We start from the raw sequence: 19,086 nt of genomic DNA, 5'->3' as shown, positions 1-19,086 counted from the left end.
CCATCCGAAATTTCCTGAGCCCATAGTCTTGAGCTAGGCACTATACAGCAGTCTTTCCCGACACGACTTCATTTGGTTCTCACAACTTTATGGGTTAGAGATTATTATTTTCCTCATCTTATAAAGGAAGAAAATGAGGCTCATATGGGTTACCCAAGGTAACACAAAAGTGAAACTGGTATCTCAGCACACATAGTCTTATACAAGAACCCATGAGCTTAACCACCTCAATGTATTGTCTTCACAGACTCTTAAATACGGCTCACAAACAACATTTGGTACAAGGGAAAAGCTAACAGTTTGAGACAAAGCTCTTGGCTAAATATTTAGAGTGTGGATATTGTGAAATCAGCTCAAGTGTTATATGCATTAGAGATCGCAGTCAGATGCAGGGTTATGCCAACAAAATTCTTGACCTAGGTTGAAGGTCACGAGCCTGTATCTGAGGTGTGTGTCAGCACTGTGAAAGCATCTCCAAATCTCTTTGAAGCCCTGGACAAATCTCTCCCAGGTCAAGTTACCTCTTTCACGCATTCCAGATGTCAGCATTCTTGAGCAAGGAAAAGATGACTTTTGAATGAAAAATTTAAAGAGCTACTGCTGATAGATTGGTTATTCAAATATAAAAATAATTTTAATAAGGTTTCTTCAGGTAACAAACTAAAAACGTCCTCAAGGGCTAGGCTAGGAACTCAATGTGTACAGCAGCCCAGTGGAAAGCATCAAGGACTGGCAGACTATGTGTCAAAATGAAGATGTAGAGTCTACCGAAGGGGCCTTTAAATCCAATTTTTTAAGTGTTCTTATGCTGGCCAATAAAGCATATTTGTAAGAAGGCCAGCTAGGGGTCCCTTCTTAAAGTATCTAAGATCCACCATGATTTCTGAATTCATCAAGATGAATTCATTGTAAAAATCCATCTCATTAGCCCTCTGGATGAATTGGTCTACACAGATTTAGTATTGTCTACTTGAATAAAAATGGTTGCCAATTTTAGTTATTTAGATCTAAAGAATCAAGAGAGGCAAATCATTTCCTTTTCTAGAAATTAGTAGTAACATCTGAGCCTTCTGCATACTCTAAAAACAGTTGCAAAGCCATTGGTTTTATTTACAAAATTTACAAAAAGCCTGAAGGTGAGCAGGTTCCTTCAAAATTTATAAACTTCAGTAAGAGAACAAAGGCTACTGAGACATATCCTTGTCGTGGTTCCCTCTGGTGGCAAGAATCAGGAACTTGATTGTACAGAGAATAAATGAAAGTTTTCCTGTAGAAATATAATAGCTATTAAAAGAAAAAAAAACCAATTTTCATACTTGCTTCACCTAGATTATTTTGTTTAAATATTTGTCTGCTAGACATACCTCATGAGCATGTTTAGAAAACGAATCTGCACTAGACAACATAGCTGCGGTTCTTTCTTCCAGATCACCAAGCTTCTGCCCTCTTTCATCTAGGGCCAACCTGGCTCGTGCTAATTCACCGACGACTCCAGATGCTGCCCCTTTCACACCTTCGATGCCACCTGGGCCAGGGATATGCTGTGCAAGACTCCTTGAAGCCTTTCCTGAAGACGATTCTCCAACTGAATGATTTGATAAATGAAAGAGTAACTCAAGAAATGAAAATTTTATTAATATATATGATATTAGTATACATAACATTAAAACAATTTTCAGGTTGACATTGACAATAAATTGAAATATGTATATATTCACTTTATGCTTTTCATTATAATGATTTTAATAATTTTTTAGTTTTTTAAACATGTAAAAACAGAATGTACATTAATAGTGTCCTCTATAGTAGTTTATGTCACAAAACTTGTGTAAAAAGGTATTAATAATTCTTTCTTGCAATGAATAATAGGTATACTGATACTAGTTTACATAACAGTAAAAATTACTTAGGTGTGCAAAAAATTAAAGATAAATTAAACATACAGATTTCATTTAGTTTCTTCCATGCTTTCTCATCCTTTAAATACTGTGCTTAGGTTTAGAAGTAGAGGAAAATGCAGAATTCATTTATTATTCTACTTTAGTCTCCAAAAGTGTAGATACGCTGAATCTCTTTCTTTCTCTCCATTTATCTTGTCACTTACAAACAGACCAATTTTTTTCCCTTCAAAAGTTCTCAGGAATTCACTGCTTCCTTTCCCTCCATAATCCAGACCTTGATTCCCTAATATCTAGGTTACTGTAAAAGTCTTACATTATGTTAAAGACTGAGGTCAGATTTCCCCTCTTCCCTCAGCATACATTTCTTTCGCTGGAAATATAATTCACATACCATAAAATTTGCCCCTGAATAATTCAGTAACTTTTAGTTTATTTAGAAGGTTGTTTAACCACCATCACTATCTAATTCCTAACATTTTCATGACTTCAAAAAAATAAATAAAACAAAAAAACCAAAACCAAAAAACAACCCCATCCTTATTAGGAGTCACTTTCCATTCCTGCTTCTTCTCAGTCCTTGGCAATCAACAATCTACTCAGTCCTTATAAATTTTACTATTCTGAACATTCATATAAATGGATTCATACAATATGTGGTCTTTGTATCCAGCTTCTTTCACTTAAAATAATGTTGTCAAGGCCCAACATGTTGTAGCACACATTGGTACTTCATCCCTCCTAATGACTGAATAATATTCGATTGAATGGATATATGACATTTTATCAGTTCATCAGTTGATGGACCTTTGAGTTGTTTCTACTTTTTGGCTATTACGAATAGCTGTTAATGAACATTTGTACAAGTTTTTGTGTGAACATATATTTTCAATTCTCTTGGGTGTACACCAAGGAGTGGAATTGTTGAGTCATGTTTTAACTTTTTGAGGGACTTTCAGCTCTCCAGAGAGATTACAGCATTTTTATATTTCTACCAGCAATGTAGGAGATTTTCAATTTCTCCACATTCTTGCAAACATTTATTTTAAATTTCTTAATGTTTTATTTATTTTTGAGAGAGAGAGCAAGCAGATACAAGCGGGGGAGGGGCAGAGAGAGAGGGAGACAGAATCGGAAGCAGGCTTCAGGCTCTGAGCTGTCATTGGAGAGCCCGACGACGTCGGGCTGGGATTCGTGAACTGCGAGATCATGACCTGAGCCAAAGTCAGACAGCTAATGGACTGAGCCACCTAGCTCCCACCCCCCTTGCAAACATTTATTATGGAACAGATTTTCAATGACAGCCATTCTAGTGTGAAGTGGCATTTATCTGATTTCCACTTCCCTAATGACAAGTGATGATGTATATCTTTTCATGTTTATTGGCCATTTGTATATTTTGTCTGGAGAAAAGTCTATTCAAACCCATTTAAAAACTGGGCTATTTTTCTTTTTACTGTTAAGTTGTGAGAATTCTTTATATATTTTAAATATTAGACTCTTACCAGATTCCAGATATGTCACATATAGGATTTGTAGTATTTTATTACTATCTGTGGGTTGTCTTTTCATTTTCTTGACCGCATTCTTTGATTTTTAATTTTAATGAAATCCAATTTATTTTTTTCTTTGGTTGCTTGTGATTTAGATGTCACATCTAAGAAACCACTGGCTAATCTAAGGTCACAGAGATTTATACCGATGCTTTTTTCTATCACTTTTACAGTTTTAGCTCATACATTAAGGTCACTGATCCATTTTGAGTTATGTATGGTATGAGGTGGGGAAACAACTTTATTCTTTTGCATGTGGATATCCAGTTGTCCCCACCATCTGTTGAACAGACCATTCTTTCACCTTTGGATTTTCTTGGCATTCTTGTAGAAAACCAATTAACCATACATGTATGGATTTATTTCTGGATTCTCAATTCCATTCCATTGATCTATATTACCTGTCCTTATGCCACTACTGCACTATCTTGATGATTATAGCTTTGTAGTAAATTTACAAATTGAAACGTGTGAGTCCTCCATCTTTTTTCTTCTTTGAACAATTTTTGTGTATATGTGGCTGTTTTGGATCCTTTCCATTTCCATGTAAATGTTAGGAACAGTTTCTTTCTTTCTTCAAAAAAAAAACAGTTGTGATTTTGACAGGGATTGTGTTGAATGCACAGATCAACTTGAGGAGCATGGCCATCTTCCCAATATTAAATCTTCCAATCCATGAACATAGGATGTCAATCCACTTATCTATGATTTAATTTCTTTAAATGATGTTTTTAAGTTTTTAGTGCATTTTACACTTCTTTTGTTAAATTATTCCTAAGTACTTTATCTTTTTGATATTATCAGAAATGGAACTGTATTAAATTTGCAGTTTCTTCACTGCTAGTATATGAAGAAAAGCAACTGATTATTTACATTGATCTTGTACCTTGCAATCTTGCTGAACTTGTTTATAATTTATATACATATATAACATATATATAAAAATATAAAACATACACATATAAAATATATATATAACATATACATAAATGCATATAACATACACAGATATATATGTGTATATATATATGGATTCCTTAAAATTCTCTATTTGTAAGATTAGTCATCTACAAATACAGACTTTTGCTTCTTCCATTCCAATATGCATGCCCTTTAGTTCCTTTTCTTACCTAATTGTCCTGGTTAAAGCTTTTAGTACAAGGCTAAAAAGAAGAGCTAAAACCCTTTGAATTTCCATCTAAAGTTTAGTATCAGTTACAAAATTTGGGGGGGGGGTGTTGATAAGGACTTCATTAAGTGTATATTTGTGTGTGTATACATACATCAGTTTTGGGAGAATTGATGCCTTTTACTGAATCTTTTTTTTTTTTTTAATATTTATTTTTGAGACAGGGAGACAGAGTGTGAGTGGGGGAGGGGCAGAGACAGAGGGAGACACAGAATCTGAAACAGGCTCCAGGCTCTGAGCTGTCAGCACAGAGCCTGATGCGGGGCTCAAACCCACGAACCGTGAGATCATGACCTCAGCCAAAGTTGGATGCTCAACCGACTGAGCCACTCAGGCGCCCCAAGAATCTTTTAATGCATGAACATAGTATATTTCTCCTTTTATTTGGGTCTTTAACTTCTTTCAACAAACTTCTATAATTTTCTATTTTCCCTATAGAGGTCCTAAACATTTTCTGTTAAGATGTATATCTAAGTATTTGACCTTTTTTTTTTTTTTTTTTTTAAATATGATTGTGGTAGGTAGAATAATGTCCACCACTCCTCTCAAAGATGACCATAATCTAATTCCTGGAACCTGTGATTGTTACCTTACATAGGAAAAGGAAGTTTGTTGATATGATTAAGTTAAGGACCTAGAAATAGATTATCCAGGTAAACCCAATGTAATCACAAGCAAAGAGCTCTTCCTAGCTATGGGCAGAGAGAGAGATGTGGCTTCAGAAAAATAGATGCAACAAAGTTGCTATCTTTGATCCTTTAGGGCAATTACATCCTCTTATCTTTTGTTATCTTCTTTTTTTTTCTTTTCTTTTTTATTTTTATTTCTGATAGTGTTTACTTGTGCCTTCCTTTTTTCTTGCTCAGTTTCACCAGAAATTTATCAATTTTATCAGATTTTTAAAGAATCAACTTTTGGTTTGGTTGATTTTTTTCTACTGTGTATTTATTTACTAAGTCATTACTGTCTTATTATCCTCTATTTTCTTTGGTTTATTAAATGCTGTGTTTTTTATCTTTTTGAGACGGCTGTTCAGTTCACTCACTTTTATGCTTTCTTTTCCTAATAATATTGTATATATACTAATCAATATATACATTTTAAGTGTTTATTTATTTTTTGAAAGGGAGAGAATACAAGCAGGGGAGGGGCAGAGAGAGAAGGAGACACAGAATCTGAATCAGGCTCGAAGCTCTGAGCTATCAGCACAGAGCTTGACATGGGGCTTGAACTCATGAACTGCGAGATCATGACCTGAGCTGAAGTCGGACAATTAACTGACAGAGCCACCCAGGAGCCCCTATAAATATCAATATTGCTTTAGATGCTTACCAATGATTATGAATTGACACATGGGTTATTCAAAACTGTATTAATTTTCAAACATGGCATTTAAAATTAGCTTTATTACTAATTATAAGCATAACTGCATTGTGATTAGATCACAAACAATTAACTTTAATCCTTTGAAATTTAATTTTTAAAAAACTGTCTAACACATGGTCAACTTAAAAAAAAAAAAACCAAGTTTTTAAAATGTAAGTTTCAAACATAAAGGAAAGTACAAGAACTGTATAATAAACATCCATATACTCATTATCTAATTTTGGTAATAGGTAACATTTTTTGACATATGAGTGTCCATATGTAAAATTTTTGAATATTTAAAATTCATTATAGACATTATGACATTTTACTCAAAATAATTCAGCATACATCTGTAATTTCTCTACAAATACATTTTATGACCATTCTGTCTGTGCTTAAAAATAATGTATTCTGCAATGTTCTGTATCTCTTCATTAGTTTTAATTTCATTAATTGTTTTGTTCATGCCTTCTATATCCTTTACTGACTTTACTGCTGTCTGCTTTTGTATCTCAATCAATAGGCATATTAGCAGTTCCCACTATGATTGGGAAATGGTCTCTCTCTTCTAATAGTTATATGAATTTTTTTAAATACATTTTTTAGTGAAATTATAAGTTATGGGGCACCTGGGTGGCTCAGTCGGTTGAGTGTCCAACTTCGGCTTGGGTCATGATCTTGCTGTCCATGAGTTCAAACCCCGCGTCGGGCTCTGTGCTGACAGCTTGGAGCCTGGAGCCTGTTTCAGATTCTATGTCTCCCTCTGTCTCTGCCCCTCCCCTACTCATGCTCTGTCTCTCAAAAATAAATAAATATTAAAAGAAATATATAAGGTGCACTCAATGAATGCACAAAACAGATGGGATAAATAGAAAACACATAAAGGATGGCAGACTTAAATATGAATAACCATAGTAATTATGCCCTTAATTTAAAAGGCAAAGATTGGGGTGCCTGTGTGGCTCACTTGGTTGAGCATCTGACTCTTGACCTTGGCTCAAGTCATGACTTCACAGTTCATAAGATGTGTCAGGCTCTGTGCTGATGGCATGGAGCCTGCTTGGGATTCTTTCTCTCCCTCTATCTCTGTCTCTCCCCTGCTTGTACACACACATACTCTCTCTTTCAAAATAAATATTAAAAAAAGAAATTATAACATGCATCCTTAGCTTATTAAAAACTGTTACTCTTAAAAAATCTCTTTAAAAATGCGTCATCTCAGATCACCTTAAATTCAATTACTCTTTGTGACTCTCTTGATTTTATATGATTTTTTTGGTGTATTTATGTATTTTTTATGAGTGTATTATTTTTCTTTGTGTTTGTATATTGTATACACATACCATAAGACTTTGCTTTACAGTTGTAAAGATTATATTCATTATATTTATGCATGAACTTATTACTTTCTTTCCAAAACATTGTTTCCTGCACCTCTGACATTCCATGGAGGATTAGTACAGCCTTTAGAGTTTCCTGTAGTGTGGCGGCAAGTCTTATTCATTTATTCGCCTAAAAATGTCTCATTCCTGAAGGCTATTTTCTTTGAGTATAGAAATCTACATTAAGTACTGTCTTCTGTCAACATACAGAAGATCATCCCATTATCTTTGGCTGTTGAGAAATCAGTATATACCTTGTGAAAGGATACCTCATTTTCTTCCAGCCACCTCAAATATCTTCTTTCTTGTCTTTGATACACTCTATTTTCATGTGACATATATAGCTGTGAATTTTTTAAAAAATATCCTTGGAATTCATTAGGTTTTTTGACTGTGTGAATTGGTATCGTCTATCAATTATGAGAGATTTCCAACCATATGTCTTCACATATTGCTTCTTCACATTCTTTCCTCTTTCTTGAGAAGTCTAAACACTTGTTAGAACTTCTCACTGCAACTTCTATTTCTTTTATCTTCTTTGTATTTTACATCTTTTTGGTTTCTCTGTGCTACATTCTGGATCATTTATTTTGCCTATTTTCAAGCTATCTAATTCTCTCTTCAGTTGTGTAAAACTTGTGGTTAAATTTATCTACTCAGCTTTTAATTTCTGTTTTTGAATCTTTCAGTTCTAGAATTTCATTTTAGTTTATACATTTGTTGTGTTGATTTTTATAACTTTCAGTTATCTGATAAAATGTTCAGGCATGGTACTTATGCTTACAAACATAATATACATAACTATTTTATAGTTTGTGTCTGATAATTATAATATTTGAAGTACCTGTGATTCTGTTTCTGCTTTTTCTGTTTCATTGTTCATGGTGTTGGTCATTAGTGTTGCTGGTTAACTTGGATGACATATTTGAAAATTATTTCTAGAAATAATTTGAGGATTTGCAATATGTAACCTTCCATTAGAGAACATTTTCATTTGCTTTTGCCAGATGTTGAGCACTTGAGTAGTCTGCAAAAATACTTAAATAAGGTTGAAAGTTTTCTGGTACACTCAGATAATTTAAAGCGAATCTGTCTGTGTGTAGGAGGGCTAATTTATTTCCAGATCACCTTTAGTCTTAAGCTGTGGCCTTTTGGTTCCTTGCAAAGAGAAGTTGTTTAATAAGATTCCCCAGTCTTGAAAGGAGTGAAGATGGCAGAGAAGCAGGGGCACCCTGAGCTTTCCTTGTCCCTCAAACACAGCTGTACTGAGTCAGATCCCCTGGAATACCCAGGAAATTGGTCTATGAACTGGCAGAAGGATCTCCATGGTTGGAGGGAGACAGTGTGGCAGGTGTGTGGAAGTGAATCAGGGGAGAGAAAAATGGTGGTGCATGGAGGAATCCTTTCCATGGAAGACAAAAGGGAGAGAAAGAGAGAGGGGTTGAGACAGTGTGACACTGGGTTTGCACAAGAGGAAAACCATTCTGGACCATGGACTGGGGAAGGAGTGTCACAGGTTGTTGTTTGTTTGTTTTTGCAAACAGCACACGGAGCTCACACTCTGAGGTTTCTGAAGTGTGCAACTTTCTCCAGAGCAGAGTTGAGGTGCACGTTCCTGGGGAGAAGGAGGGAGCTGGCCCCCGAGTACACAGCGTGGTGTAGGGATCTCCTGAGCTGGGGCGCACTGGGAGAGAACAGTCCCCTTCTTGGACTACTTTTGGAAGAGGTTATATTGCTTCTCCCAGGACAAAAGACCTGTAGGCACCAGCAAAAGGCCTTTTCATCAGCAGGGGACAGAGGTACACCCAGAGGGCATATAACCTTGTTGCTACTTTTAGTGGTGCTGCACCATAGATTCCGTGCACTGTGCAGGCATGGGGTTGTCTTTCGGAGACAAGGGACATCAGATGCAGCATGGAGAGGCTGCGGTGCCAGATCCTTTAGGATTTTGAGTTTTGAATCCCAGGTGTGTGCCAAAGAAAAACGCAGGACAGCTGTGGTGCAGGGCGAGCTGACTGCCCTTGCTATTCTGTGAAGGTTGCCTGAACAGCAGTGAGTGTGAGATCCCCCATCTGGGGACAAGAGACTGGGTGGTGTCATTATCCCCAAAACACCAACGCAGTGGGACATCAGAGAGCAACACAGTGGCCACCAGTGGAGGTGGGACCAGTTTACACCAGACCCCAACCCCCTGTGCCTGGCCACTGTTCATTTACTAGGGCAAGACAGTGATTCTGAGCCAATCAATGCAGCAGGCCTCTCCTCCAGGAGACCAGCACAGACAGCACCCCCATGCACCAAGTGCACTGAAAATGAGGTGCTTCAATACAACACCTGCAGATCTGATGAAAACAGGACCAGGCTTACTTTTTTTTTTTTTTCTTCTTTTTTCTTCTTTTGGAATCAGGCTTATAGTTTTTTGTTTGCTTTTTTCCATTTCCTTTTCTCTTTTTTAATTGGATCAGTCTTCTTTTTTTTTTTTTCTTTTTCTTCCTTTTTTCACTTCTTTTTCTTTGGAATCAGGCTTGTAATTTTTTCATTATCTGTTTTTTTTTCCCCATTCCTCTTCCTTTCCTTTTTGGGATCAGGCTTTTCCCCCCTTATTTTTCAGGCTTATTTTAACAAACAAATCAAAGCACACCTAGTTAAAGGCCCAAGTACTCCCCACTGCAGGTAAGGAGGACTCCTATAGAGGACTGACCAGTGGGAAAGAGCAGCCAAAACACAACAGCAGAGTGCACACAGCATATACCAGAAAAACTTCCTGAAGTGCTAGGCCCTGGACAGTATATGACCCCTTTATAATACAGCATTACTCTCAGATACAGGTAACATAACATACTTTCAAAACATGCAAAAGACAGAAACTAAGCCAAAATGACAAGATGGAGAAATTCTTCCCAAAAGAAATGTTGAGAAGAAATCACAGCCAGGGACTTACTCAAAACAGAGATAAGCAATATATCTGAACAAGAATTTAGAACAACAGTCATAACACTACTAGTGGGCTTGAAAAAAGCACAGAAGACACAAGAGAAATCCTTGCTACAGAGATCAAAGACCTAAAAGCTAGTCAGGCTGAAAGAAAAATGCTGTAACTGAGACGCAAAACCTACTCGATAGAGTCATGATGAGGACTGAAGAAGCAGAGGAGAGGATAGGTAATAAAATTATGGAAAATAATGATACTGAAAGGAAGAGAGAAATAAAACTATTAGATCACAAGGGGAGACTTAGGGAACTTAGTTATTCCACAGAGTGAAACAGTATTTGTATTATAGGAGTCCCAGAAGAAGAAGAGCGAGAAAAAGGGCAGGTTTATTTGAACAAATCTTAGCTGAGAACTTCCCTAATCTAGGGAAGGAAACAGACATCCAAGTCCAAGAGGCACAGACGACTCACCTTAAACAAAACAAAACAGAACAACAGGTCAACACCATGACATATCACAGTGAAACCTGCAAAATACAAAGATACAGAGGGAATTCTGACAGCAGCTAGGGACAAAAGGTCCTTAACCTACAAGGGTGGACACATAAGGCCAGAAACAAACCTGTCCCTTGAAACTTTGCAGGCCAGAAGGGAGTGGCAGGAAATATTCAATGTGCTGAATAGGAAAAATATGCAGCCAAGAATCCTTTATCTAGCAAGGCTGTCATTTAGAATAGAAGGAGAGATACTTTCCCAGACAAAACTAAAGGAGTTTGTGACCACTAAACCAGCCCTGCAAGAAATTTTAAGGGGTACTCTTAGAGTGGAGAAAAAAAAAAAAAAACCCAAAGCAACAAAGGCTACAAATGACCAGAGAAATCACCAGAAACATCAACTCTACAGGCAACATAATGGCACTAAATTCATATCTTTCAATAATTACTTTGAATGTAAATGGACTAAGTGCTCTAATTAAAAGACATAGGTATTAGAATGGAAAAACAAAACAAAACAAGATCCATCTATATGCTGGTTACAGGAGACTCATCTATCATGCTAATGAATGTCAAAAGAAAGTCAGAGTAGCCATCCTTGTATCAGACAAACTAGATTTTAAAATAAAGACTGTAACAAGATTAAACCAGATAGACTGAACAGATAGATTCAGACATTTCATCCTAAAGCAGCAGAATACACATTCTTCTCGAGTGCACAAGGAACATTCTCCAGAATAGATCACATACTGGGTCACAAATAAGCCCTCAACAGGTACAAAAAGATCGTGATCATACCATGCATATTTTCAGATCACAATGCTATGAAACGTGGAATCGACCACCAAAAAAAATTTGGACTGTCTTCACATACATAGAGGTTAAAGAACATCCTACTAAAGAATGAATGATTGGGTTAACCAGGAAATTAAAGAAGAAATAAAAATATACATGGAAGCAAATGAAAATGAAAACACGACAGTTCAAATCCTCTGGGATGAAGCAAAGGCAGTCTTAAGAGAAAACTATACTGCAATTCAGGCCTATCTCAAGAAGCAAGAAAGGTCCCAAATACACAATCTAACCTTACACCTAGAGGAGACAGAAAAGAAACAGCAAATGAAGCCGAAAGCCAGCAGAAGGGAAACAAACAAAATTACAGCAGAAATGAATGACAGAAACAAAACCAGTAAAACAGATCAAAGAAACTTAAGAGTTGGTTCTTTGAAAGAATAAACAAAATTGATAACCCCCTAGCCAGACTTATCAAAAAGAAAAGAGAAAGGACCCAAGTAGATAAAATCATGGATGAAAAGAGATCACAACCAACACCACAGAAATATAAACAATTATAGTAAGGGAATACTATGAAAAATTATATTCCAACAAACTGTGCAATCTGGGAAAAAATGGACAAATTCCTTTTTTTTTTTTGGAATTTGGAAACTCACAAATAACCAAAACTGAAACAGGAAGAAATAGAAAAGTTGAACAGACCCATAACCAGCAAAGAAATTGAATCAGTCATCAAAAATCTCCCAACAGAGAGGTTTGCAAGATGGCGGCTTAGGAGGACGCTGGGCTCACCGCGCGTCCTGCTGATCACTTAGATTCCACCTACACCTGCCTAAATAACCCAGAAAACCGCCAGAGGATTAGCAGAACGGAGTCGCCGGAGCCAAGCGCAGACGAGAGGCCCACGGAAGAGGGTAGGAAGGGCGGCGAGGCGGTGCGCGCTCCACGGACTGGCGGGAGGGAGCCGGGGCGGAGGGGCGGCTCGCCGGCCAAGCAGAGCCCCCGAGTCTGGCTTGCAAAAGCGGAGGGGCCTGAAGGACTGTGTTCCGACAGCAAGTGCGACTTAGCGTCTGGGAGGTCATAAGTTAGCAGCTCTGCTCGGAAAGTGGGAAGGCTGGAGGACAAAGGGAGGGAGAGCTGCTGAGCCCCCTGACGACAGAGCTCAGTTTGGTGGGGAACAAAGGCGCTCGCCAGCGCCATCTCCCCCGCCCATCCCCCAGCCAAAATCCCAAAGAGAACCAGTTCCTGCCAGGGAACTTGCTCCCTCCGCGCAAACACCCAACTCTGCGCTTCTGTGGAGCCAAACCTCCGGCAGCGGATCTGACTCCCTCCCGCTGCCACAGGGCCCCTCCTGAAGTGGATCACCTAAGGAGAAGCGATCTAAGCCTGCCCCTCCTGCCCCCGTGCACCTTGCCTACCCACCCCAGCTAATACGCCAGATCCCCAGCATCACAAGCCTGGCAGTGTGCAAGTCGCCCAGACGGGCCACACCACCCCACAGTGAATCCCGCCCCTAGGAGAGGGGAAGAGAAGGCACACACCAGTCTGACTGTGGCCCCAGCGGTGGGCTGGGGGCAGACATCAGGTCTGACTGCGGCCCCGCCCACCAACTCCAGTTATACACCACAGCACAGGGGAAGTGCCCTGCAGGTCCTCACCACGACAGGGACTATCCAAAATGACCAAGCGGAAGAATTCCCCTCAGAAGAATCTCCAGGAAATAACAACAGCTAATGAGCTGATCAAAAAGGATTTAAATAATATAAGAGAAAGTGAATTTAGAATAATAGTCATAAAATTAATCGCTGGGCTTGAAAACAGTATACAGGACAGCAGAGAATCTCTTGCTACAGAGATCAAGGGACTAAGGAACAGTCACGAGGAGCTGAAAAACGCTTTAAACGAAATGCATAACAAAATGGAAACCACCACAGCTCGGCTTGAAGAGGCAGAGGAGAGAATAGGTGAACTAGAAGATAAAGTTATGGAAAAAGAGGAGGCTGAGAAAAAGAGAGATAAAAAAATCCAGGAGTATGAGGGGAAAATTAGAGAACTATGTGATACACTAAAGAGAAATAATATACGCATAATTGGTATCCCAGAGGAGGAAGAGAGAGGGAAAGGTGCTGAAGGGGTACTTGAAGAAATAATAGCTGAGAACTTCCCTGAACTGGGGAAGGAAAAAGGCATTGAAATCCAAGAGGCACAGAGAACTCCCTTCAGACGTAACTTGAATCGATCTTCTGCACGACATATCATAGTGAAACTGGCAAAATACAAGGATAAAGAGAAAATTCTGAAAGCAGCAAGGGGTAAACGTGCCCTCACATATAAAGGGAGACCTATAAGACTCGTGACTAATCTCTCTTTTGAAACTTGGCAGGCCAGAAAGAATTGGCACGAGATTTTCAGGGTGCTAGACAGAAAAAATACGCAGCCGAGAATCCTTTATCCAGCAAGTCTGTCATTTAGAATAGAAGGAGAGATAAAGGTCTTCCCAAACAAACAAAAACTGAAGGAATTTGTCACCACTAAACCAGCCCTACAAGAGATCCTAAGGGGGACCCTGTGAGACAAAGTCCCAGAGACATCACTACAAGCATAAAACATACAGACATCACAATGACTCTAAACCCGTATCTTTCTATAATAACACTGAATGTAAATGGATTAAATGCGCCAACCAAAAGACATAGGGTATCAGAATGGATAAAAAAACAAGACCCATCCATTTGCTGTCTACAAGAGACTCATTTTAGACCTGAGGACACCTTTAGATTGAGAGTGAGGGGATGGAGAACTATTTATCATGTGACTGGAAGCCAAAAGAAAGCTGGAGTAGCCATACTTATATCAGACAAACTAGACTTTAAATTAAAGGCTGTAACAAGAGATGAAGAAGGACATTATATAATAGTTACAGGGTCTATCCATCAGGAAGAGCTAACAATTATAAATGTCTATGCGCCGAATACTGGAGCCCCCAAATATATAAAACAATTACTCATAAACATAAGCAACCTTATTGATAAGAATGTGGTAATTGCAGGGGACTTTAACACCCCACTTACAGAAATGGATAGATCATCTAGACACACGGTCAATAAAGAAGGGCCCTGAATGAGACATTGGATCAGATGGACTTGACAGATGTATTTAGAAATCTGCATCCCAAAGCAACAGAATATACTTTCTTCTCGAGTGCACATGGAACATTCTCCAAGATAGATCATATACTGGGTCACAAAACAGCCCTTCATAAGTTTACAAGAATTGAAATTATACCATGCTTACTTTCAGACCACAATGCTATGAAGCTTGAAATCAACCACAGAAAAAAGTCTGGAAAACCTCCAAAAGCATGGAGGTTAAAGAACACCCTACTAACGAATGAGTGGGTCAACCAGGCAATTAGAGAAGAAATTTAAAAATATTTGGAAACAAACGAAAATGAAAATACAACAATCCAAACGCTTTGGGACGCAGCAAAGGCAGTCCTGAGAGGAAAATACATTGCAATCCAGGCCTATCTCAAGAAACAAGAAAAATCCCAAATACAAAATCTAACAGCACACCTAAAGGAACTAGAAGCAGAACAGCAAAGGCAGCCTAAACCCAGCAGAAGAAGAGAAATAAAGATCAGAACAGAAATAAACAATATAGAATCTAAAAAAACTGTAGAGCAGATCAACAAAACCAAGAGTTGGTTTTTTGAAAAAATAAACAAAATTGACAAACCTCTAGCCAGGCTTCTCAAAAAGAAAAGGGAGATGACCCAAAGAGATAAAATCATGAATGAAAATGGAATTATTACAACCAATCCCTCAGAGATACAAACAATTATCAGGGAATACTATGAAAAATTATATGCCAACAAATTGGACAACCTGGAAGAAATGGACAAATTCCTGAACACCCACACTCTTCCAAAACTCAATCAGGAGGAAATAGAAAGCTTGAACAGACCCATAACCAGCGAAGAAATTGAATCGGTTATCAAAAATCTCCCAACAAATAAGAGTCCAGGACCAGATGGCTTCCCAGGGGAGTTCTACCAGACATTTAAAGCAGAGATAATACCTATCCTTCTCAAGCTATTCCAAGAAATAGAAAGGGAAGGAAAACTTCCAGACTCATTCTATGAAGCCAGTATTACTTTGATTCCTAAACCAGACAGAGACCCAGTCAAAAAAGAGAACTACAGGCCAATATCCCTGATGAATATGGATGCAAAAATTCTCAATAAGATACTAGCAAATCGAATTCAACGGCATATAAAAAGAATTATTCACCATGATCAAGTGGGATTCATTCCTGGCATGCAGGGCTGGTTCAACATTCGCAAATCAATCAACGTGATACATCACATTAACAAAAAAAAAGAGAAGAACCATATGATCCTGTCAATCGATGCACAAAAGGCCTTTGACAAAATCCAGCACCCTTTCTTAATAAAAACCCTTGAGAAAGTCGGGATAGAAGGAACATACTTAAAGATCATAAAAGCCATTTATGAAAAGCCCACAGCTAACATCATCCTCAACGGGGAAAAACTGAGAGCTTTTTCCCCGAGATCAGGAACACGACAAGGATGCCCACTCTCACCGCTGCTGTTTAACATAGTGCTGGAAGTTCTAGCATCAGCAATCAGACAACAAAAGGAAATCAAAGGCATCAAAATTGGCGAAGATGAAGTCAAGCTTTCGCTTTTTGCAGATGACATGGTATTATACATGGAAAATCCGATAGACTCCACCAAAAGTCTGCTAGAACTGATACAGGAATTCAGCAAAGTTGCAGGATACAAAATCAATGTACAGAAATCAGTTGCATTCTTATACACTAACAATGAAGCAACAGAAAGACAAATAAAGAAACTGATCCCATTCACAATTGCACCAAGAAGCATAAAATACCTAGGAATAAATCTAACCAAAGATGTAAAGGATCTGTATGCTGAAAACTATAGAAAGCTTATGAAGGAAATTGAAGAAGATTTAAAGAAATGGAAAGACATTCCCTGCTCATGGATTGGAAAAATAAATATTGTCAAAATGTCAATACTACCCAAAGCTATCTACACATTCAATGCAATCCCAATCAAAATTGCACCAGCATTCTTCTCGAAACTAGAACAAGCAATCCTAAAATTCATATGGAACCACAAAAGGCCCCGAATAGCCAAAGGAATTTTGAAGAAGAAGACCAAAGCAGGAGGCATCACAATCCCAGACTTTAGCCTCTACTACAAAGCTGTCATCATCAAGACAGCATGGTATTGGCACAAAAACAGACACATAGACCAATGGAATAGAATAGAAACCCCAGAACTAGACCCACAAACGTATGGCCAACTCATCTTTGACAAAGCAGGAAAGAACATCCAATGGAAAAAAGACAGCCTCTTTAACAAATGGTGCTGGGAGAACTGGACAGCAACATGCAGAAGGTTGAAACTAGACCACTTTCTCACACCATTCACAAAAATAAACTCCAAATGGATAAAGGACCTAAATGTGAGACAGGAAACCATCAAAACCTTAGAGGAGAAAGCAGGAAAAGACCTCTCTGACCTCAGCCGTAGCAATCTCTTACTCGACACATCCCCAAAGGAAAGGGAATTAAAAGCAAAAGTGAATTACTGGGACCTTAGGAAGATAAAAAGCTTCTGCACAGCAAAGGAAACAACCAACAAAACTAAAAGGCAACCAACGGAATGGGAAAAGATATTCGCAAATGACATATCGGACAAAGGGCTAGTATCCAAAATCTATAAAGAGCTCACCAAACTCCACACCCGAAAAACAAATAACCCAGTGAAGAAATGGGCAGAAAACATGAATAGACACTTCTCTAAAGAAGACATCCGGATGGCCAGCAGGCACATGAAAAGATGTTCAGCGTCGCTCCTTATCAGGGAAATACAAATCAAAACCACACTCAGGTATCACCTCACGCCAGTCAGAGTGGCCAAAATGAACAAATCAGGAGACTATAGATGCTGGAGAGGATGTGGAGAAACAGGAACCCTCTTGCACTGTTGGTGGGAATGCAAATTGGTGCAGCCGCTCTGGAAAGCAGTGTGGAGGTTCCTCAGAAAATTAAAAATAGACCTACCCTATGACCCAGCAATGGCACTGCTAGGGATTTATCCAAGGGATACAGGAGTACTGATGCATAGGGCCACTTGTACCCCTATGTTCATAGCAGCACTCTCAACAATAGCCAAATTATGGAAAGAGCCTAAATGTCCACCAACTGATGAATGGATAAAGAAATTGTGGTTTATATACACAATGAAATTCTACGTGGCAATGAGAAAAAATGAAATAGGGCCTTTTGTAGCAACGTGGATGGAACTGGAGAGTGTGATGCTAAGTGAAATAAGCCATATAGAGAAAGACAGATACCATATGGTTTCACTCTTATGTGGATCCTGAGAAACTTAACAGGAACCCATGGGGGAGGGGAAGGAAAAAAAAAAAAACAGGTTAGAGTGGGAGAGAGCCAAAGCATAAGAGACTGTTAAAAACTGAGAACAAACTGAGGGTTGATGGGGGGTGGGAGGGAGGAGAGGGTGGGTGATGGGTATTGAGGAGGGCACCTTTTGGGATGAGCACTGGGTGTTGTATGGAAACGAATTTGTCAATAAATTTCATATATATATATATAAAAAAAAAATCTCCCAATAAACAAGAATCCTGAGCCAGGTGGTCTTCCCAAGGGAATTCTACCAGACATTTAAAGAAGAGTTAATACCTATTCTTCTTAAACTGTTCCAAAAAATAGAAATGGAAGGAAAGCTTCCAAACTCATTCTATGAAGCCAGAATTATTTTGATTCCAAAACCAGATTCCATTAAAAAGGAAAATTACAGGCCAATATCCCTGATGAAACTGGATGCAAAGATTCTCAACAAGGTATTAGCAAATCAAATTCAACAGTACGTTAAAAGACTAATTCATTGTGATCAAAAGGGATTTACTCCTGGGCTGCAGGGTTGGTTCAATATTCACAAATCAATCAATTTGATATACCACATTAATAAAAGAAAGGATAAGAGCCATATAATCCTGCCAATAGATGCAGAAAGTGTTTGACAAAATACAGCATCAATTCTTGATAAAAACTCTCAACAAAGTAGGAACTGATGGAACATACCTCAACATCACAAATGCCATATATGAAATACCCATAGCTAATATCATCCTCAATGGGGAAAAACTAAGAGCCTTTCCCCTATAGACAGGAACAAGACAAGGATGCGCACTCTCACCATTACTATTTATTTAACATAGTATTGAAAGTCTTAGTCTCAGTAATCAGACAATAAAAAGAAATAAAGGGCATAAAAACTGGCAAGGAAGAAGTTAAACTTTCCCTATTTACAGATGACATGACACTCTATGTAGAAATCCCAAAAGACTCCACCAAAAAATTGCTAGAACTAGTACATGAATTCAGCAAAGTTGCAGG

The 19,086-nt window shown here is 38.3% G+C and overlaps 1 protein-coding gene across 4 annotated transcripts in view; it reads right to left on the bottom strand.

The window, feature by feature from the left end:
• Positions 1–19,086, bottom strand: part of STXBP5 (syntaxin binding protein 5) — a 177,425-nt gene that overhangs the window by 6,126 nt on the left and 152,213 nt on the right. For all 4 annotated transcript variants that reach the window (XM_011282577.4, XM_019831369.3, XM_011282578.4 and 1 more), the window contains one exon: positions 1,365–1,585. In XM_011282577.4, the coding sequence (XP_011280879.1) occupies positions 1,365–1,585 (221 nt within the window). The remainder of the gene's footprint in view (positions 1–1,364; positions 1,586–19,086) is intronic.

Source organism: Felis catus, chromosome B2 (genome assembly GCF_018350175.1).
Source record: "Felis catus isolate Fca126 chromosome B2, F.catus_Fca126_mat1.0, whole genome shotgun sequence".
NCBI lineage: Eukaryota > Metazoa > Chordata > Mammalia > Carnivora > Felidae > Felis > Felis catus.
The sequence above is the reverse complement of the archived record's forward strand: the minus strand, read 5'-3'. Positions and strand labels throughout refer to the sequence as shown.